Raw genomic sequence first — 22,347 nt, forward strand, 5'->3', positions numbered from 1 at the left:
CCACATAAATAAATACACTTGGAAGGCACTTAATTCTATTACCAGGTTTCTAGTTAGCCTTACTCTGGCTTTACCACTTGCTCTCTGGAACCGGGATTTCTTCTTTCATTTTGATTGTTTGATTTTTTTTTCAGTCTCTTACTTTGCCTTTTTATATTAGATCACTAAATTTTCCTTATGATTTTGTATACGGCCCATCTCTGATGCTCCCCTTCCCCCAATTCTTCTCTATTTATTCTTGATACAGAAGGACTGGGGAATCATATGTAGGAATATATATTATATTCACGTAGAAGACAAAAGTTATCAGTGGTAATGGAGAGTAAAACTTTGAATGTGTAGGCCTAGACCTAGTATGTACCATATATATATACCCTGAAGGCCCTAGAAAAAGATTTAGATTCTTTTAGGCCTTTATCCCTAAGGGAGAGTGGGCGTGTGATGGATATCTTCTGCCTTTATGGTTGAAAGGTCCATTGTAGCTTAGGATACCAGCTTCATTCATCTTCAATCTGTGTAGCCACAAAATAGCATCTGAATCCATGGCCTGACTTTGCAATTAGAGAAGGCATATTACCTCTGCTCTCTGCTCATATTCTCCAGACTTTAGACAGATGCTTTAAACATCTTTGGCTATCTAGTATAAAGTCGTGTGCATGAAAATCAGGGGTGAACCAACTCTCTTTCAATTTAGGCTATGAGCAAATATTAGCCTCTTAAAACTTGTTTCTGGATAGTCTCTGTCCAGTGTTCATTTCAAGATCCAATTTGATAGAGGTTGTTACTGGGATTTTTTTTTTTTTTTTTTTGACAGAATCTTGTTCTATTGCAAGGCTGGAGTGCAGTGACATGATCTCGGCTCACTGCAACCTCCGCCTCTCGGGTTTAAGCAATTCTCTTGCCTCAGCCTCCCGAGTAGCTGGGACTACAGGTGCACACCACCAGGCCCGGCTAATTTTTGTATTTTTAGTAGAGATGAGGTTTCATCATGTTGGCCAGGATGGTCTTGATATCTTGATCTCATGATCTGCCTGCTTCAAGTCTCCCAAAGTGCTGGGATTACAGGCGTGAGCCAGCACCCAGCTGTTATTGGGGTTTTTTAATCTTCTTGGTTCTGCTATTAATTATAGTCAGAAGGGACTGCCTGGCAAAAATTTTTTGTCTTTGGTACATGTTTCCTGATTTCTGACTGGTTTATAGATTAATATATGTGACAAGTCACTTCATTCAGTCATCTCACAAATTCTCAGAAAGTAGCATGATTTAAAACTAGATGTTTTGGCTGGGTGTGGTGGCTCATGCCTGTAATCCCAGCACTTTGGGAGGCTGAGGCAGGTGGACCACGAGGTCAGGAGTTCGAGATCAGCCTGGCCAAGATGGTGAAACCCCATCTCTACTAAAAATACAAAAATTAGCCCAGTGTGGTGGTGGGCGCTTGTAATCCCAGCTACTCGGGAGGCTGAGGCAGGAGAATTGCTTGAACCCAGGAGGCGGAGGTTGCAGTGAGCCAAGATTGCGCCACTGCACTCTACCCTGGGTGATAGAGCAAGGCTCCATCTCAAAAACAAAAAACAAAAAACTAGATGTTTTATTGGGTTGTTTTCTTATGGCTTGAATGGCTGTTGTTTTAACCTGTTTTGCTAAAAGATTGTGCTTTGGAAATAAAAATATAGAACTTGATTGGCCATTTTTCTTGCTGATCATTAGAGTAGATCCAAATGCACTATCAAAAGAAAAGATTTAGCACTGCTTCCAGGCTTCCCTCAACAACCCTGGGTGTCAAGATGGCCTCCACCCAGGGAGGTTCCTCAGTTTTTATCAAATAAAGTCCAACCTACCCCAGCTTCACTGTTGATTAAGACATTTGGGTCCTTATTTATTTGACAATATAGATGAGCTGGGAAGCATAATGTAAGGATCTTTTATTGCTTAGTACCTTTCCAAAACTCAGCTAAAAGAAGTGGTATTCAAGAAGCATTACATGAGGTCTACCCATTCTTCAGGATTGATGGTTCTTAACCATGGTGGAACATTGGAGTCAACTGGGAAGCTTTAAAAAATACACATGCCAGAGTCTCCCTCCGAAGGATTCTAATTTAATTGGTCCAGCGTATCCAGATAATGTAAAAGACTTTCTGGTGAAGCTTGAGAATTATCTGGACTGAAGAGCATTAAAAAAAGTGGAGGCCCCACTTTTTTGGGGGATAATCCAAATGCGGTTATCCCAGGATGGGACTCAGCCATCAGTAGCTTTTAAAAATGTCCTGGTAATACCAGTGTACAGACAAGGTTTAATATGATTGCTTTATTTTAAAATCTACACCTGGAAGGTTTTTGTTTACTTTTATGTAGATTTGTTCTTTTATCTGGAATGTAGTATATCAATCCCAGTACAGAATTGCCTTCGCTGAAATGTGCTTTGGTAAGAGGCTATCATTCTGTGTTGAGAGAACTAGGAGAAACAATCCCACAGAACTCATTGCTGTGACTGCTGAAAAGATGTTCATTATATTACTCTATCCTCTTTATGAGGACCCTTGGGAGGAATTTGTTAGCATTAGGAATGGTGTGCTTCTCCTGAACAATTGGCTTGCTTTTTTCTTTAAACTAGTCTAGCTGATCAAGTTTCTTTCTTTATGTAAAAGTCAGGAAGCTGGGTGCCAAGTCTGTGGCCCACCTATAGTAAGTAAACAGATCTTCATGGTGTACATATTTTAGTAACCATGTTACTGCATCCATTTCTTTGTGCCTACATTTGTTTGCTTTTGTCTTTCTTGCCTACTTTGAATTGGTCATCTTTCTATATTTTAATTTTTGCCATATCTACTTTATTACCCCTTGAAGATGGGTATACATAAAATAAGTAAAATTATCAAGTTAGTCTTTACCACTAACTGGGAAGCTTAAGAGCAGGAATGAGAATGAGAGTGTGTATGTGGGGTGGACACTATTATATGACACTGATGTATCATCCATTCTTGAAAAATCTGAAAACTGTACTTTAGACTTGACATGACCTGGACTCCAGTCTCCTAGGAGACACCAAGGGTCCTCTCTTGGTGAATGTGCCTAACAGGAGATGTCTTAGTGAGTCTGAATGGCCCTGTGGAGCTTTGTGTCAGGCCCTGTGGTGGACACTGGAACTACAAGGATGGATAATTCAGTCTTGCCTTTAAAGGAATTTCAATGTGATAAAGCAGAGACAACAGATATCAATTAAGGCAATATGCTGGGAGCACTGGGAACACAAAGGAGGTGTCTCCAAATGTCCAAAACTGAAATCAGCCTTCCACCTGTTTTTCTGTCTTGGTCTTAGTTTTAGTCAAGGAATATCTCCATTACGAGGCTCAAAAATCAAAGTAGTCTCTTTTTTGTTCTTGTGTGTTTACTTACCAACACAGTCCCCAAATAAAGCTTTTATTTACTCACTTGCCAGGTCTAACTCAAATGTCTTACATCTACCTCCTCTATTGCTACTGGCTTAGATGAGGCCTTAGGCTCTCATGTGGACTATTGCTAACATCTCAAAATGGGCTTTTCTGCATCTAGTCTTCCCATTCCAATTGTGATATGTGCTGCCAGGTTTCAGATTTATTCTGTGGAGCCTATGGGCTAAGAGGATGTTGAGCGGCTGGGGCTGTGGGATTCCCTCCTACTTCAACTAGAGAAATTCGAGTTTTTGCCTTTATATGTACAAATCTAAAGTTAAACTTTACGTGGTATTTTCTGATTTAAAAATTGGAAAACCATTCCCAGGTTGAGGCAAACCAAACCACTTCTTTGCCATACACATTCTTCACCATCCCTGCTTTGCTCAAGCTTTCTAGTTATTTTTGGAATTGTAAATGTCACCCTTTATAAGTACAGGTATTTGCTTGTCTAAATACTATTCATTTAAAATGCTATTCCCTCGATGAAACTTCTCCTGAATCCCCAGCCAGAAGAGAAGGTCTGTCTTGCCTTTGAACTGCTATGGCCTTCATATGGTTTCTTGCAGCACATGTCAGCTTCTATTGTGGTATTGCTGTCATTTACATTCACAGCTGGCCTTTTTTCTTTACTAACTTGAAAACCCAGGAAAGGCAGGGTCAAGTTTTCTCAAGATGGGTATCTTCCACAGGAGCTGGCAAATTGTTGGAGCTATTAATTATACCTACTGTGTGTGAGGCCCTTTGCTGGGAAACAGAAGTCAATAGATGACCCAGTCTCTGTTCTCAGGAAGCCAAGTCTACTGAGCGGGACAGACCAGTAAAGCAGCTCGTTTAATACACTTTGGTAAAGGCTACTAAAGAGAGCCACTGAAGCTACTGTGAAAGCATAAGGCCATGACCAAGGTTTCTGGGAACATTTAAGTTGAGTCTTATGGAATGAACAAAAGTCTTTCTAGATGAATGAGGAGAGAAAATTCCAGGCATAAGAAACATGATACTGAAAGGCCATGAAATATGAGAAAGGAAACGAAGTTGCGTGGCTAGTGAGTAAGTGTGTAGAATAGGGAAGAAGTGGTAAGGGGGCTGCTAGAGAGGAGGTGAGGCCACATGAGCCATGAACCCTTGAAGGGTTTTTTTATCCAGAGGGGTTAGAGGGTCAGAAAGAGGGAGCAGTGATTAACTGTGAAAGAAGGAAGAAGGCCTCTCTGTGAACACCTGGTCCTCTGATGGGTCAGAAGGAGGTTCAGGTGTTGGAGACCAGGTGCCAGTGGGAATGACACATGCCTTTGGGAAGAATGGAGGGCTCCCTAGATGCAAAGAGAATCTGAGGCTCCCAGTACCATTCTCCTGGGATAGTTCAGGGAGGGATGAAGATAAATATGATGATATGTGACATACTAGGTTTCCAAATGTTAGTTTTAAAACTAAACAAAGTAGTAGGAAATTGAGTTAAATATTTTTTTTATTATCAATGTTATAGGAATTCAGATTTAAAAGATAACCATTGAAAGCTGGAGTGGTCAGTGATAGGGACGTAAGACTTGAGCTATTCTTGAACATTGAAGACAAGGTGATGGGCAGATAGGAACAGGAGTCCCTCCAAGCAAAAGAAGCAAGCTGGAAGAAGATGCAGAAACAGTGGGCAGGGTCTAGGTTGGAGGGGAGAAAAGAGGCAGTGAAGCTGAGTACAGGGGCTGGGCAAAGTGGGTAGAAGTCCTTTTTTAAAATTTTTTTAAGAGATGGGGGTCTTGCTATGTTGCCCAGGCTGATCTTGAACTCCTGGCCTCAAGTGATGCTCCCACCTCAGCCTCCCAAAGTGCTAGGATTACAGGTATGAGCCCTTGCACCCAGCCACGATGTAGAAGTCCTTGAAGGACAGATGCTTACCTCTGAGACGTTAGGAAAAAGCTACTGATATGATGAAACTGGCTTAGCAAGATTAATTAGGTGATTTTGAAACATACAATGCATTATTATTTATTGTAGTCACCATCCTGTACAATAGATCACTAAAGCTTATTCTTCCTGTCTAACTGAAATTTTGTACCCATTGATAAAAATCTCTTTTCCCCATTTACTGCACCCCCCGCTGGCCTCTGATAACCACCACTCTACTCTAATTCTGTGAGTTTGACTTTTTTAGATTCTACACATACAAGCATACCTTGAAGATATTGCAGATTCAGGTCTAGACCACCACAATAAAGCAAATATCACAATAAAGTGAGACCCACAATTTTTTTTGTTTTCCAGTGCATATAAAAGTTGTGTTTATACTCTCCTGTATCCTATTATGCAATAGCATGTCTAAAAATGTATATACCTTAATTTAAAAATGCTTTATTCCTAATAAGTGCTAGTGATTACCTGAGCCTTCAGTGAGTCATGATCTTTTTGCCAGTGGAGGGTCTTGCCTTGACGTTGATGGCTGCTGACTGATCAGGGTAGTAGTTGTTAAAGGTTGGGGTGGCTGTGGCAATTTTTAAAAATAAGACAACAGTAAAGTTTGCCACATTGATAGACTCTTCCTTTCATGAAAGATTTCTCTGTAGCTTGTGATGCAGTTTAATAGCATTTTACCCACAATAGAACATCTTTTGAAATTGGAGTCAATCTTCTCAAACTCTGCCACTGCTTTATCAATTAAGTTTATGTAATAAATCCATTGTTGTGATTTCAACAGTGTTCACACTATCTTCACCAGGACTAGATTCCCTCTCAAGGAACCACTTCTTTGAAGTAACTTCTCATGCATTCAAGTTTTATCATGAGATTGCAGCAATTCAGTCAGAACTTAAGGTTCCACATCTAATTCTAGTTCTCTTGCTATTTCCATCACATCTACAGTTACTTCTTCCACAGAAGCCTTGAATCTTCAAAGTCATCCATGAGGGTTAGAATCAAATCTTCCAAACTTCTCTTAATGTTGCTATTTTGACCTCCTCCTCATAAATGTTCTTAATGGCATCTAGAATGGTGAATTCTTTCTATAAGGTTTTCAACTTACTTTGCCCAGATTCATCAGAGGAATCACTATCTAGGGCAACAATAGCCTTACAAAATGTATTTCTTAAATAATAAAGACTTGAAAGTCAAAATTACTCCTTGGGCCATGGGCTGCAGAAAGGACATTGTGTTAGCAGGCACAAAAACAACATTAATTTTGTACATCTCCATTAGAGCCTTTGGGTGACTAGATGCATTGTCAATGAGCAGTAATATTTGGAAAGTAATCGATTTTTTCTTTTGAGCAGTAGGTCTCAACAGTGGGTTTAAAATATTAAGTAGACCATGCTGTAAACAGATGTGCTGCCATACAGGCTTTGTTGTTCCACTTATACAGCACAGTCAGAGTACATTTAGCGTAATTCTTAAGGGCTGTAGGATTTGCAGAATAGTAAATGAGCCTTGGCTTCACCTTAAGGAAACAAGCTGCATTAATCCCTAATGAGAATCAGCCTGTCCTTTGAAGCTTTGAAGCCAGGCATTGACTTTTTCTCTCTAGCTATGAAAGTCTTAGCTGGAATCTTCTTCCTATATAGGCTGTTTCTTCTGCATTGAATATCTCCATGTTAACAATAAGGTTGTTTCACTTTCTTATTGTTTGTGTGTTCACCAGAGTAGTACTTTTAATTTCGTCCAAGAACTTTTCCTTTGCATTCATAACTTGGCTGTTTGGTGCAAGAGGCATAGGTTTTGAAGCCAAAAGCATCTTAGCTTTCTACATGCCTTCCTTACTAAGCTTAATCATTTCTAGCTTTTGATTTAAAGTGAGAAATTGCAACTTTTCCTTTCACTTGAACACTTAGAGGCCATTGTAGGGTTATTAACTGGACTAATTTTAATATTGTTGTGTCTCAGGAAATAAGGAGGCTCGAGGACAGGGAGAGAGATGGGGGAAAAGCCAGTCAGCAGAGCACTCCGAAAACACACATTTATTGATTAAGTTTGCCATCTTATATGGGTGTGGTTTGTGGCACTCCCAAATAGTTAAAATAGTAACATCAAAGATCACAGAGTTCAGGAGCAGCCTGGGAAACATGGCAAAACCCCGTCTTTCAAAAAAAAAAAAATTAGCTGGGCATGATGGTATATGCCTGTAGTCCCAGCTACTCGGGAGGCCGAGGTGGCAGGATGAGCCAAGGTGATGCCACTGCACTCCAGGAGGCAGAGGTTTCAGTGAGCCAAGATCATGCCACTGTACTCCAGCCTGGGCAACAGAGCCAGACCCCATTTCAAAAAGAAAAGCAAATCACAAATCATAGATCACCTTGACAGATTTAATAGTAATGAAAAAGTTTGAAATATTATGAGAATTACCAAATTTTACACAGAGACATGAATGAGCACATGCTGTTGGAAAAATGGCACTGATAGACTTGCTCAATGCAGAGTTACTCCAAACCTTCAATTTGTGAAAAATGCAATATCTGTAAAAAGCAATAAAATGATGTATGCCTGTGTTACTAAAAGGTTGACTTTACATATTTTCACCACATAAAAATGAAAGTATGTGAGCTGATGGATTTTGTTTACATTAGTTAATCATATATCAAATGTAAATGTATATCAAAACATCACATTGTACTCCATAAATATATACAATATACAATTATTTGTCAATTAAAAATAAAATATTTAAGTGCAATAAAAAATATTTTTTCCAAAAAGATTAATTAGTTGGCTACGGATGGATGGATTGTGCAGGTCAAAAGGAGGAGTTTGTCACAGGCTTTTGCCTGCAGTAATAAGGTTTACATTCTACAATAAGATAATGGAAGGACCATTGGGAGGGACTTTTCTTCTAGGCAGTGATCAACAGGGCTTGGTGTGGGGATGGTGGATCCACAGGGAGCCAAAGGTTTGAGGTTTGGGGCCTAGGAGAACTGTGGTAACATTGAGAGGGACATAGTAGATTGGGAAGGGGAACTGGTCTATGGGATTAGACTTGTTTTTAAAATTGAAGTCATCACATCTGACTCAATGAGTTTCAGAGTTTTATGGACAGTTGGAGCTATGAGACCTGTGGCCACTAGTGATATTTTGAAATCATTACAGCACAGTTGGGGCAGGAGCCAGATTGCAAGGAATAACAGAAGATGATGATGAAAAAGCAGGATCTTCTTAGATGGCAGCTGCTTGTTTCACGAATTGCATGAAAGGAGGAAAAAAGTATATTAGTTACAAGGGACATTAAGTAGAATCCTTAAGCTGGGATAGGGCATATAAACCTCCAGATTAATTCCTTATAAATTCTTACATATGGTCACTGATATCATATTTCTTTCATCCATCTATTCATTAATTCACCACATATACGCATGCCAGGCATTCTGGTCACTTCTCCCCTTTACTTCAGTGTGGGCTAAGTGCCAGAGCAGCCCCTTAGCAGTCATTAGGAGTGTAGCAATAACAGGACTTAGGCTAAGGACACCTGGAATAATAAATCACCATCTTTTCTTCCCTTAATTTTAGCTAACATTTATTTCCTTCCATCCCATGGGAAGGTTGCAGGCCTAGTGTCAGTGATTCCAGCCATGTGTTCTGAGTGCTTTGAGATGTTAATGCTGTACATTTCAAGAACCATTTTTAAACAATGTGGTGTTTTTTTTTTTTTTTGTACTAACAGGTAGAGTGGAACCCCCAGCTGTTAGAGGTCCCACCCCAAACTCAGTTTGATTACACAGTCACCAATCTAGCTGGTGGTCCGAAACCATATTCTCCTTATGACTCTCAATACCATGAGACCACCCTGAAGGTGAGCAGTGCTTCCTTGCTCTGGGGAGCCCCACTGCAAAGGTTGGGTGGTTTTCTCTGGGCTGAGTTCAGCAGGCTGTCCAGTGTTTTCATTCTTCTTTCTCCTTCTCCCCTACTTTAGGGGGGCATGTTTGCTGGGCAGCTGACCAAAGTGGGCATGCAGCAGATGTTTGCCTTGGGAGAGAGACTGAGGAAGAACTATGTGGAAGACATTCCCTTTCTTTCACCAACCTTCAACCCACAGGAGGTCTTGTGAGTCACTTGAAAAGGGATGTTGCACTTAATTTAAGGTCTTGAGCATGACCTTAAATTATGACTTGAGCATGACTCCCCAAGATGGTTCCCACTCTCACCCAAGGTAGTCTGGGGGACAACTTGTCATGCTGCATACCCTTATGTCACAAGATCTGGTGAACAGGTCGTTCCTGGAGGTCACATTCATTGCACTTCGAGTCTCTCAGGGGCTGACATCCCACAGAAAAGTAAAGCATTCTTCCTAGTTCCATAGCTCTCCTTGTGTACTCTTGAAAGACCCTGGAGCCTAAGTGGAATAAAATAGAGTGTATATAATTAAATATTCCTTTTATGAGTGTCACTATTTTCTCATTTTTTTCAGTATTCGTTCCACTAACATTTTTCGGAATCTGGAGTCCACCCGTTGTTTGCTGGCTGGGCTTTTCCAGTGTCAGAAAGAAGGTTCGTATTTGGGGTCCCAGTCAGTCCCTGTCCCTGAGGGGCTCTTGCTTCTCACTTCCAAAGCCCCTATCTCTTTCTTGGTGCCTGTTCCCTTGATTTTTTTTTCTCCTGCATGTGTGACTTCCAGTGTGTACCTAGTCCAGTGGGTCTTTCCCTGTCTGGCCTTTTGGTGCCCCTGCCAGCCTGACCTCCATAGCAGCAGCAGTGCAGCAGCTGCTCTGATCTGCCTCTGGCTCCTGGCTTCTCCCCTCAAGCTTCTACACAAGCTGCACAAGGCAGTCCTAACCATGTTTTGTGAACAATCGAGGGGGCTTTTTGTTTAGGTGAGACATTGCTGGAAAGGAAGGACACTGGGACCCAACACTGCTGCTACCGCCCTAATCTTGGTGACAATCCGCAGCATGAACACTGTTCTGTCTAGCTTTTCCTAGTTGAGAAAGTCCATCAAGTTTGGGTTTTGATACATTCAGCCCCTGAATGGTTGCAGTCAGTGGTTCCCAACCTTTTCATCCCCAAGGACTGCAATAATTATTTTCCCTCGTGGATCCCATGTGTTGAGAGCCTTTGGCCATCACATGAAGCTGCATTTTGTCATTTGTAATTGGCTCAAATTCACATTTAATCACTGGTCTGAGTTTCAGATCATCATGACCTTACTAAAAAGGTGCCATAAAGCAAAGGTTCTTGTTACTTTGTTTAGCTTTTTGGCAGTATCTCAAATAGAAACAAAATTTCCATCACATTTTTTAAGAAATATGTAAAATAATAGAACCTTCAGGAAAGAGGAATCTGGTCTTGCCCCCAACTGGGTTGGATACTGCTGCTAGTTCTGGCTGTAGTTGGCTGCTGCACACAAACAGTACGTGTCTAGGTCACATAAAGCAGGATGGGCTGCCCCTTACTTCTTGGGAGGCCTTAAGTTTAGGAATGATCCACAGCACCTGACCTTCTGAAAGCTCTCAACTGCTCAGCTTCTAAAAGGCAAAGATCTTCTCAGAAACATCAAAAGTGGTACTGAGAAGGAAAGATATTTATTGGTGGCAACATTCTCTTTAGGCAGGTCCCAGACTGGGAATGTCCCAGATTTCCATCAGGGAAGGAAAACACTAGCCTCAGGTGCAGGTGTCTGGGTAGCAGCTCCCTGCACTGGACCCACAGGTGTTGGGACTCCAGTTTGGCTTCTTTCCTAGCTACTTCCATGCCTTTCCTATGTGAAGGGACTTGAATAAAGAATCCCAGAAGGGGCCGGGCGCAGTGGCTCACGCTTGTAATCCCAGCACTTTGGGAGGCTGAGGCGGGTGGATCATGAGATCAGGAGTTCAAGACCAGCCTGGCCAAGATGGTGAAACCCCGTCTCTACTAAAAATACAAAAATTAGCCAGGCGTGGTGGTGGGCGCCTGTAATCCCAGTTATTCAGGAGGCTGAGGCAGGAGAATCGTTTGAACTCGGGAGGCGGAGGTTGCAGTGAACCGAGATTGCACCACTGCACTCCAGCCTGGGTGACACAGCAAGACTCCATCTCAAAAAAAAAAAAAGAATCCCAGAAGGTGGCACTGTTGATGGAAATGGTGCAACTTTGGGATATTGCTTTAGGAGTAAAATCCTAGAAAAATCCCAGAGGTTACGTGTAGGCTACAGAGAATCAGGCTGTGGGGAAAGCTGGAGATTGTTGGTCTGCCCACTGGCCAAGTCATTTGCTCAATGTACATTTGTCTACTCAAGTGTGCCTTATTTATCATAAACTGTGGGTCCAAAATCCAGACACCAATATCAAACTCCAGATGGAAATATTAGAGGTTTATAATATTATTAGTGTTATATATTATAAGTTTAAGTCATAGTTATTCTAACACATAAAGGACTTAGTACAGTCATTCCACAGTATCCAAAAGGGATTGATTCCAGGACAACCCTCTCCCCTGGCAGATACCAAAATCTACAGATGCTCAAGTCCCTTTTATACAATGGCATAGCTTTGCATATAACCTATGCTCATCCTCGCATGTACTTCAAATCATCTTTAGATGACATAATACCTAATACAATGTAAATGCTGTGTATTATCCTGTACTATGTTCCAATTTATGTTATTTTTATTGGGTTATTTTGTATTGTTCTTTTTTACTCAAATATTGTTAATCCATGGTTGATTGAATCCATAGATGTAGAACCCAAGGACATGGAGGACCAATTGTATGCAGCAAACTTTGTTCTAAGAACTTCGCATATATTAACTTGTTTAATTCTTGTAGTAACCCTATGAGGTAGGTGTCATTATCCCCTTTTACAGATAAGAGAACCAAGACACAGAAAGGCTCAATGACTTGCCCAGGGACACAAAACTGATAAATGGTGGAATTAGGATTCAAATTCTGGCAGTCTTGGTTCAGAATCCTACTCTTTCCTTTTATGCTCAACTGTTTATTTGAGGATATGTATATCTGGAGGTGGCATCAGATCATTTGGTTTGTCCTTTTCACAACACATCTTGCAGAACCCCAGGATTCTTCAGAGGGGTCTCAGGAAGCACAGAAAAGGAGGGGAGGGGACATGCAAGTGGACTATGCTTTTGATCTCCACCTTGCAGCCATCAGCACCTCTTCTTTTATTATTATACTTTACATAATAGTCGTAGGTTGGAGGAGGTTCTGTGGCTGATACAGTCCCACCCCTTCGATTTACAAATGAACCCCAGAGAACAGTAGTGACTTCCCAGGGCGACTGCTGGTTAGTTCTGGACTGAAGACTAAACTCATGACTTTCAGTGTGGTTTCTTCTTCTGTCCAGACCAATGATGTGTGTGTGTGAATTCTGATATTCTAGTAAAATTATAAGCTATTTTTAAAGCCCTTGGTTCTGACTATCAATAATTTGGGAATAAATACCCTTTTGGGACTTTGATTCAGCTGATCACTCTGTAAATGGACCTCAGTGAATCCCAAATTGCTGCTGGGGAGCTCCTTCTTTTGCCATCAGGCTTGAGCGGTGTGGAAAAAGAACCTACCACACAGAGACAGCACTTGCCATCTCTGGCACAGAGCAAAGCATGGGAAGGTGTTAGGACACTTTCTTTGGGCATTGACGGGAGGGGACAATGGTACTGAGGAGCTCTGGACAGCAGAGATATGTGAGAAACATTGTTTGTAATTTCTTTGGTTAGATCTTTGGTTAGACCAGCAATTCATCTAAAAGCCTGGCTTTTTATTTTGGGCAAGGCTATGGGGTCTCTGAGAGGATCTGTGGCCTTGTGTCCACTTTTCTCAGTTTGTTATGTGATAAGTCACCATAGTGGCCTATAGGATCAGGCTTCAGGAAGCAATTTAGTTCTGATAACGCTATTTTTTATTAGAATGCCCAAATGCTGGTAGTGCTTTACAGCAGGGATTTTTTGGAAGGCATCAGGGAGTTGCCAGTCTGCTTCAGGTCTATTACCTGCTCTAGTCTATTTGTGGCCCAATAGGAGGGCTTGTGCTAGACAGAACAAGGCTGCTGCCACTTACTTTTTTCATTGCTCAGATTATAGGAGAGCCCCCTTTGGCAGGGCCAGGGCATGTTAAAGGCATTTTCTGTCCTTAAGGAGTAACCTTGATGATCTGCCTCTCAGAGCAGATCTCTGCTGCATCTCTGTAGACAAAGAGAAGGGGGTGGAGATGCTGGGAAGAACAAGCTGAAGCCTCTGCCTGCCTGTGCTTCCTACCTTTCTTCCAGGACCCATCATCATCCACACTGATGAAGCAGATTCAGAAGTCTTGTATCCCAACTACCAAAGCTGCTGGAGCCTGAGGCAGAGAACCAGGTAACTGCCCCTGGGTTCTTGCTCACCAGTTGGGGACAACCTTTTACCACCTTTGCTGGCAGAACTCTGTCTGTACTGAGGGCCTGCCCAGGCTTACCCTACTGGCGAATAATGGATGGGAAGGTTTAAATTACACTTAAGTGTGACGTCAGCTGTCTAGGAAGCGAAGAAGTCTTGTTCACAGTGACAGACCCATGGTGAAGGTCAGGAATTCTGGGAAGAGCCGCACACTGGGCTAGCGAGATGATACATACAGCCACGAGTGGGCCTTTGCCATTTACAAAGTATGATCCTTCTGACAACCCCCGGCTCTCAGGTGGGGCAAATGAGAAAACCAACGGGTTAAATAAAAGATGATTGAGACTGTCTTTAACCTGCAAATCCAGGTGTACAAGCCCAACAAGACACAGACTTTTCTTCTCTTACCAATATGTTTCTATGTCGGATAGATCAGTTTGGGCTGATGACACTTTTCAGGTATCTCTAGGCTGCACTAAGACTATATGGTATTTATTCCGTAAAGAAAAGAAAATGCTGTTTTCAGACAGACCTGGGCCATACTTGCATCATTTTTAATATAATGCAAATGCTAGAGTGAGATTTGGAAAATTCATCCTGTTATCCTAACCCTGGTACTTGCTAACTTATGTTATAAGTCATTTGACCTTATAGAGCCTTAGTTTATTCATCTATAAAATTGGGATAATACCAGCTAACCCCATTGGGTTGTGTGGATTAAATGATATCCCAAATGATAACCCAAGTGTGAAGCACACTTTGTAAACCGTTAATCACTATAGAATATAAGGCATTACTTTTTATTTTTTGTCAGAGGCCGGAGGCAGACTGCCTCTTTACAGCCAGGAATCTCAGAGGATTTGAAGAAGGTGAAGGACGGGATGGGCATTGACAGTAGTGATAAAGTGGACTTCTTCATCCTCCTGGACAACGTGGCTGCCGAGCAGGTGAGTCCTGGGGTTGGGGATAATAGTCCTGGGATAATAGCCTTGGTGGGCTGGCTTCTGAGTTAGAACTGGGTGGAGAGAAGTGGGTGGAGGCCTCCTGGTTTGGAGGCAACTGTGATAGGGCCTACAGATAGAATGGATGTGGGGACTGAGGGATAGGGAGCAATCGAGGAAGACTCCTTACCCAGGTAGGAACACAGACACTGAACTCTAGACCAGAGCTTTTAGAGGTATGTTCCCCAGAACACCCAATATGCAGTGTGTGTTTGGGCAGGTGGGGGCAATGGGTAGGGAGGGATGAGTAGGGTCTAAAAATTTTGGAATCCCTATTTATTGTATCACTTCTTGAGAGTACTATATGTACATCAGCATATTAAAAAAATCTGAGATGCCCTTCGTAAAGAAAGCTGGTTAATCTTTAAATCTGTTTTCCTTAAGCTTATTTAGCCATAGGATCTTTTTTTTTTCTGTAATAAATACATAAAGAAGACTAACAATAGGAAAAGTTTCTCTAGATTTTAAAGTTGGACATCCAAAGTTATATAGGATCCTCCCTCCTTCTCTTGTGAAAATAAAATGACAGTGTACCCTAAAGGCAGAAATGCACCTTGCTTTTATGTGTAAAACAGGTTTAAGGTTAGAAGGCAAGAGTTCATATCATGTATTTGTATGGCACATTTTTTAGACGTCATTTTGGGAAAATGAAGGTCAAGTAGGAATTTATGAATTCCTTGCTTTGTATTTTATTCATCTTTATTTTTTTTAAGTTAAAAAATACAGGCCAGGCACGGCGGCTCATGCCTGTAATCCCAGCACTTTGGGAGGCTGAAGTGGGAGCATCACAAGGTCAGGAGTTCGAGACCAGCCTGGCCAATATGGAGAAACCCTGTCTCTACTAAAAATACAAAATTTAGCCGGGCATGGTGGCGCATGTCTGTAGTCCCAGCCACTCAGGAGGCTGAGGCAGAATACTTGCTTGAACCTGGGAGGCAGGGGTTGCAGTGAGCCGAGATCATGCCACTGCATTCCAACCTGGGCGACAGGGCAAGACTCCATCTCAAAAAAAAAAAAAAAAAAAAAAAACAGAAATACAGGCCGGGTGCAGTGGCTCACGCCTGTAATCTCAGCACTTTGGGAGGCCAAGGAGAGCAGATCACGAGGTCAGGAGATCGAGACCATCCTGGCTAACACGGTGAAACCCCGTCTTTACTAAAAATACAAAAAAATTAGCCGGGCGTGGTGGCAGGCACCTGTAGTCCCAGCTAATCAGGAGGCTGAGACAGGAGAATGGCGTGAATCTGGGAGGCGGAGCTTGCAGTGAGCCGAGATTGTGCCACTGCACTCCAGCCTGGGTGACAGAGCGAGACTCCATCTCAAAAAAAAACAAAAAAACAACAAAAATGCTTTTCATTTTGGAGTGGATGGGGAGTCATCAGAAAGGGAAGAAGCCCTTTTTTTTTTTTCTTGGCCTTCAGATATCTAGTAATAGCTTTGGAAGAGCTTTAGAGACATAGCTTCTTGACCTGTTAACAGACATAGCTGTTCTTGAGCCCATCTTCCCTTCCCCAGGAGAAGATGGGCTCCTGCAGGTTCCATGGAAGCTGATCAGCTGCCAGAATCAGTAGGTGAGAAGCATTTTTTCTAAAACTACATGTGGCCCTTTCAGGCACACAGCCTCCCAAGCTGCCCCATGCTGAAGAGATTTGCACGGATGATTGAACAGAGAGCTGTGGACACATCCTTGTACATACTGCCCAAGGAAGACAGGTGAGGCACCTCTCGCTGCTGGCATGAAGTCACGCTTGGTCAGACATCCAAGTAAATGGGGAAGAGGAGTTCATCAGGCCCACTCACACCTGGAAGCTGATGTCTCCTTGTGTAAGGAGGCTGAACCCCACTCTGCCCGCCTGCCAGTAGGCCCTAGGTCCTCGCACTTCTGCAGCTGGGACTGACCTAGTGCTTCTGTTCCCTGTTATGCAGAACCAGGAGCCACCACTCTCGTGACTTTATCACTTGCCTTTTCCTTTTGCTTTAAGGTTTAAAGGATTTGGGTGGGGGGAGCTGAAGAAAGAATATTCATTTCTGTCTTTAGTCATCATGTTACAATTTGCAAATCATTTTCACATTCTCACTGTGAGGTGAGAGAGATACCTTTCTCCCTGGCTTTATAGATAAAGAAACTGAGGCTGGGAGATATTGCCTACCTGGTCTAGGCCCAGCTAGCAAGTGATGGAGCCAGAACTTGGACCCAGATCCACTGACTGCCTATTCTGTGTTTTCACTATATTACTAGCAGTTAGGGTTCTGTTTCTAGGTCTGTTTCCTGACTACCAGAATGGAAAGTTTTTCTCTTACCAAATTTCGGAAGACACCTTTTTTTCTGATTGGTTGAGAGCATTCAGCTTGCCCTAAAAATAGGTGACTTGATAGAGGAGGGGAGGTAGGAAGTAGTCTGGGGAAAGATGAGTAGGGGGGAAAGGCATCTAACAGTTCAAGAATTTGCACGGTTGGGTGCCCAAGGATAAGAGCCCCTGACTGCATTCCTTCCACTCCGAGTCAGTATGTCCACTTCTGTGCAAGCCTAGGGCATCTAGAAGGTTCCTGCCAAGCCACACAGCTTGCTGCCACTCCCTGGGACTTGCCAGCTTCCCTTTTCTGTTTGTGAAGGGGCACCACCATACCTAAATTGTTACTTACTTCCCTCTCGCTTATCAGCACACACACACATATTTAGTAAATATTTTAAGCTGTCAGGATCATGCAATTTCTGTTACAACTACTCATCTCTGCCCTTGTAACATGAAGCAACCAACGACAATATGCAAACAAATAGACATGGCTGTGTGCCAGTAAAATTTATTTACCAAAACTGGTCAGATTTGGCCTATGGTGTAGTTTGCTTTATTCTGGTGTAAATCATTTTAAACAGGACCTTGTCTATTCCATTCCAATTAGCCCTGGTTTTGTAAAACTAACATTTCTTCAAGGACAAATGGTTACAATTCACAAGGCCATCCAACTTGGCTTTGCCTATATACATTCTTCTGAAAAGTGTATGTTGCATACAGTGTTGGTTGCCTGCTCTTCACCCATTGCTGCAACATTCCTTGACTTATAAAGATGGTCATTTAGCCAATCACCACGAATAAGGATTTGTCTAAGCCAATCATGGCAAACTTGTTTTCATTTGTCAGTGACTGGGTTCTGGGAATTCTAGGAGGGATATTTTTTTCTCTTTGATGAAAAGTAAGAAGCACAAAAACAAGGAGAAGACCAGTCCCTGAAGGCTCCATGGAAGCTGATCAGCTGCTAGGATGAGTAGATGAGAAACATTTCTTTCTTCTATAGTAAGTGGACTCTGTTCACTACCGTGAGTGAACGTGCTTTAAGCTGCAGTAGTCACCTGTGGTCGTGATGTGACAGGCCTGAGAATGAAAGTGGAGCCACAGAGCCAAGCCTGGGAGCACGACCACTGAACTTCTTCTGTAAAATAAATAAGACATAAATAAGAAATGTCCTTATGGCCCAAACTCCAAAAGAAGGAAGGCTGGCACATAGGAAACAAAATTTAGGATGTTCTTGTTCCTTCTGATTATTTTTCTAAGGGCCTTCTAGAATTCCTGGAAATTATTACCCCTTCTTCTTCCCAGCTTTGTCAGCTTTGTTCTTTGATTCCCCAAGGCCTAGTTGGTCACGGCTTATCCAGGTTACCACTCTCCTGCTCCCTCAGCCCCTCCCATCTCAGTTGTGTTCACAACAGGTCTGTGTGCTGATGCCTGTGTTGTTGGGAGTCTTTATTCGCAGAGGACCCCAAGACCAGACTCAGTGCCATTTATCTCCTTCTGGCCCGTTGCTAACCTTTATGCATTACTTGCCTTTTTCTCAGCTCTGTCTGATTGGAATCATGAGGTCCTGGGGACAGAATCAGTCTGTGTCTCCTGAATGCTGAGCGCCCTCTAGGTGCTTAAATGTTGTTCACTTTTCACAGGGAAAGTCTTCAGATGGCGGTAGGCCCGTTCCTCCACATCCTGGAGAGCAACCTGCTGAGAGCCATGGACTCTGCCACTGCCCCCGACAAGATCAGGTACCTGGCACAGCAACTCTGCTTTGTGCAGCTAAGGGCCGTGGGAACTTCTGGCTATAGGGAGGGAACCCAAATCTTAGTGAGGTAAGAACCAGGCTGTCAGTGACCGAAGGTAGATGTTTAACAGGCCCCAAGTCTCAAAGAGGTTCACAATCTTTTAACCTTTCTTTCTGCTGCACCCCTCCTACTACGTTTTGAAATTTTTATTTTTGCTTTCTCTCTCTTTTTTTTTATTAATTGAAGATATGTCAAACAGTAGCCAATTATGATGTCACACTGATTTGATATGATAATAGTCCAAAGCAAAGATAATTACTTAATGGATTGTGTAGTTTGAACCACTTTCATGAATGTAAAGAAGGTATGATATCCATAAGGCATTTAAAAATGTTGGAAGTGACAGGGTGCAGCGGCTCACGCCTGTAATCCCAGCACTTTGGGAGGCCAAGGCGAGTGGATCACGAGGTCAGGAGATTGAAAACATCCTGGCCAACATGGTGAAAACCTGCTCTACTAAAAATACAAAAATTATCTGGGCATAGTGGCACGCACCTTTAGTCTCAGCTACTCGGGAGGTTGAGTCAGGAGAGTTGCTTGAACCCGGGAGGTGGAGGTTGCAGTTAGCCAAGATCACACCACTGCACTCCAGCCTGGGGACAGAGCGAGTCTCTGTCTCAAAAAAAAAAAAAAAAAAAAAATGTTGGAAGTGGCTCATGAGCCTCCATTGCCACTTTTAGAGCCTTGAATCTGAGGTTGGGACTACAGCTGTGGAATATTATGTGTCCTAGGCACTTGCTAAGTGCGTTCTGCAGAAAAACAGCTTCACTGTTGCCCAAGAACTCATCAGATTCTCAGGCTCCAGCCTGATCTACTGAATCAGCATCTGCAGTTTAACAAGATCCCCAGGTGACTGATATTCACCTGAATTTTGGAGAAGCACTGTTGTGGTATTACAGCTAGAAACTCATGATGGCGTAAGAGGAATAGGGGACAGTGAGTTGAAACAGGAACTTTGGGCCAAGATTTGTAATAGCAAATCCTGTGAATGCCATTTCCTGTCCTTCACAGTACCTGCAATGACAGTACACTTTTTCTGGCTTTTGCCACCTTGCCACCTTCTGCCTTGGATCTTTAGAACATCACAGGATCCAATGCTAGTCTTCTAGGATGGAGGTCCATAAATAAAATCCTTGGTCTTTCCTACGAGATGGATACTGGTGTCAGGCAGATGTAGATTAAAATGGCATTCTTATTACAGATTAAAGCCATTTGGAGAATGTGCTGAGGGCCAAATGGGCTTATGAATATTATTTTGAAATAAACTTAATACCCCAAAACTTCAAGCTTCTCCAACAAGGAGCCCTACTAAACTCATCCCATGGCTGAGAGTAGGAAGGGCATTCATGTAGGCTGGCAGGACCTAAAGAGAGAAGAGAGGTAGGGCCTAAGCCACACATGCTCAGTTTCTTTTTTGAAACTCACCAGGGAGGAGTGAGTAGGTGGCAAGGAGGAGGCCAGGAGAGTTTCTCCGGCGGGGACCCTCCTCATGAAGATACGGGGAGTGGGAACAAGGGTTCTTCCCATGATCTACTGCAAAGGACTTTTATACCAGGCTCAGCTGATTTCTAGATGTCACCTGGTTTCTGAGGCAAGTGTGTCTTACATAAAGGAGGCAGGCCACATCCTGACCTTCAGAGTCCTGAGGTAGAGAATTGTGGAGAGCTGTTTCCTCTTGCAGAAAGCTGTATCTCTATGCGGCTCATGATGTGACCTTCATACCGCTCTTAATGACCCTGGGGATTTTTGACCACAAATGGCCACCGTTTGCCGTTGACCTGACCATGGAACTCTACCAGCACCTGGAATCTAAGGAGTGGTTTGTGCAGCTCTATTACCACGGGAAGGTAATACCCCTGAGGTGGGGTTGGGTGGTGGTGAGGCAGCCTCCTGCAAAACCCACCCGCCTGAGTTAGCACCAAGTCTCCCTCCTCAGGCCCAGTGGAGTCTCCCTTGGCACAGTCAGCTGTCTGAATCCTATAGGGCAACTCCTGGCTATGACCCGGGGTCAGGCAGAACTTGACAGATGGTGGCAGGATGGGGCTTGGGCCTTATCCCAGTTCTGTTACAGACTCCTTCTAGGAACAGGGTCCCCCTCGTCTTCTCCTGAGCGTCCCTGTCAGGATGTAGCCTCCTGGCTGTGAGACCTGTTTTGGAGATTGTTGATGGTATCTTTGGGAGGTGATGTGTGCTCCTGTTAGCACCCGTGGTGTCGGCTGCTTCCTCAGGGCTGGGGTCCAGGGCAGAGGCCAGAGCACACCCCAGGGATGAGCCTCTTGGTTCTCCCAGCTCAGGGATGTAACTTGACTGTTTCTTCCCAGTCAATTCAACACTTTTTGAGTGACTTTTACAAGCAGAGCATAGTGCTTTTATTCTGGAAGCTCACCGGGTAGTGGGGCCTTCCTATCTGTAATATGTATGCACATGTATACCACATGGATCAGAGCCTCTCAGATCTCTGGGCTTAGCTGGAAATAGCAGAAGGACAGGCTCCTCGGTGGACCTGCTGAGTTATGTTTCTTCTGCAGGAGCAGGTGCCGAGAGGTTGCCCTGATGGGCTCTGCCCGCTGGACATGTTCTTGAATGCCATGTCAGTTTATACCTTAAGCCCAGAAAAATACTACGCACTCTGCTCTCAAACTCAGGTGATGGAAGTTGGAAATGGAGAGTAACTGATTTATACAAGCAGGATGTGTTGATTTTAAAATAAAGTGCCTTTATACAATGCCTCCTGCTTTGTGTGTTTGGGAAGAGGAGAGAGCAAGGGGTAATGTACTTTAATATAAGGTAAGGATCTTTCCTTTCTGTGAGTTTACTAAGATTTCTTCCTGAAAGGAAAAGGGGTATAATATTGAGACCAAAAGGATATTTCTCTATTTTGTGAGTTGGTTTCTAAGGTTAGAAGCATCTGTGTGTGACATGGGCTGGGGACATCATGACCCTGTAGAATTGTGTTGGTTTTGGACTTTAGTTCTTTTCTCCTATATTAATTTCACATGTACTGAGCTACCTACTAAGTAGTGATCATTATAAAGGTGAAAACATTCTGCCCTCAAGTTGTTGCAGTCCAGTGGGAGAGGCAGCTGAGTAAATCAGTGATACAGTGCTGTATGTTTTATGCTGTGATAGGTATTTGAGGGGCTATTTGGGTATAGAGAAGAAACTTCCTTCTCACGTGGCAGGGGATGTGGGGAACAGTCAAGGAAGGCTTCTGAGAAAGTCCTGGCCTGATCTCAGTAGAGAAAGGTGGGTAGGAGTTAACCAGGAAAGCAAGAAGGAAAGCGTGTTGCGTTTAGGTAAAGGATAGGCTTCAAGGTCAGGGAACGTTGCTGGGTGGTAAGATGGAACCCTGATGTGGAGACTCAGCAGGAAGAAGCAGGAAGGACACTGGGCCCCTGGTGGTTTTAGTTCCAGAAACAAATCTGGGCCCCAGGGCTCTGCAATGGCAAGGCTGGAACTACTCAACATAAGAGCTCCACCTTTAACTGTGCCCCCTAAGAGTACCTGATGATCCCCCATCTCCTTGTCAATGTTCCCGTTCTTCTCCAGAATCTATTTCA

The 22,347-nt window shown here is 43.1% G+C and overlaps 1 protein-coding gene across 2 annotated transcripts in view; it reads left to right on the forward strand.

Annotated features, from left to right (window-relative positions):
- ACP6 (acid phosphatase 6, lysophosphatidic) overlaps positions 1-22,347 on the forward strand; it is a 44,772-nt gene that overhangs the window by 1,712 nt on the left and 20,713 nt on the right. Inside the window, exons 2-10 of one of the 2 annotated variants that reach the window (XM_063625938.1) lie at positions 9,061-9,189; positions 9,310-9,440; positions 9,805-9,884; positions 13,594-13,681; positions 14,514-14,646; positions 16,313-16,413; positions 18,635-18,730; positions 20,469-20,634; positions 21,316-21,514. In XM_063625938.1, coding sequence (XP_063482008.1) covers positions 9,061-9,189; positions 9,310-9,440; positions 9,805-9,884; positions 13,594-13,681; positions 14,514-14,646; positions 16,313-16,413; positions 18,635-18,730; positions 20,469-20,634; positions 21,316-21,459 — 1,068 coding nt within the window. In that variant the 3' untranslated portion in view covers positions 21,460-21,514. Of the gene's footprint in view, positions 1-9,060; positions 9,190-9,309; positions 9,441-9,804; positions 9,885-13,593; positions 13,682-14,513; positions 14,647-16,312; positions 16,414-18,634; positions 18,731-20,468; positions 20,635-21,315; positions 21,515-22,347 lie in introns of those variants that run through there. The other variant, XM_063625939.1, reaches the window with a different exon arrangement.

Source organism: Symphalangus syndactylus, chromosome 12 (assembly GCF_028878055.3).
Source record: "Symphalangus syndactylus isolate Jambi chromosome 12, NHGRI_mSymSyn1-v2.1_pri, whole genome shotgun sequence".
Taxonomy (NCBI): Eukaryota; Metazoa; Chordata; class Mammalia; order Primates; family Hylobatidae; genus Symphalangus; species Symphalangus syndactylus.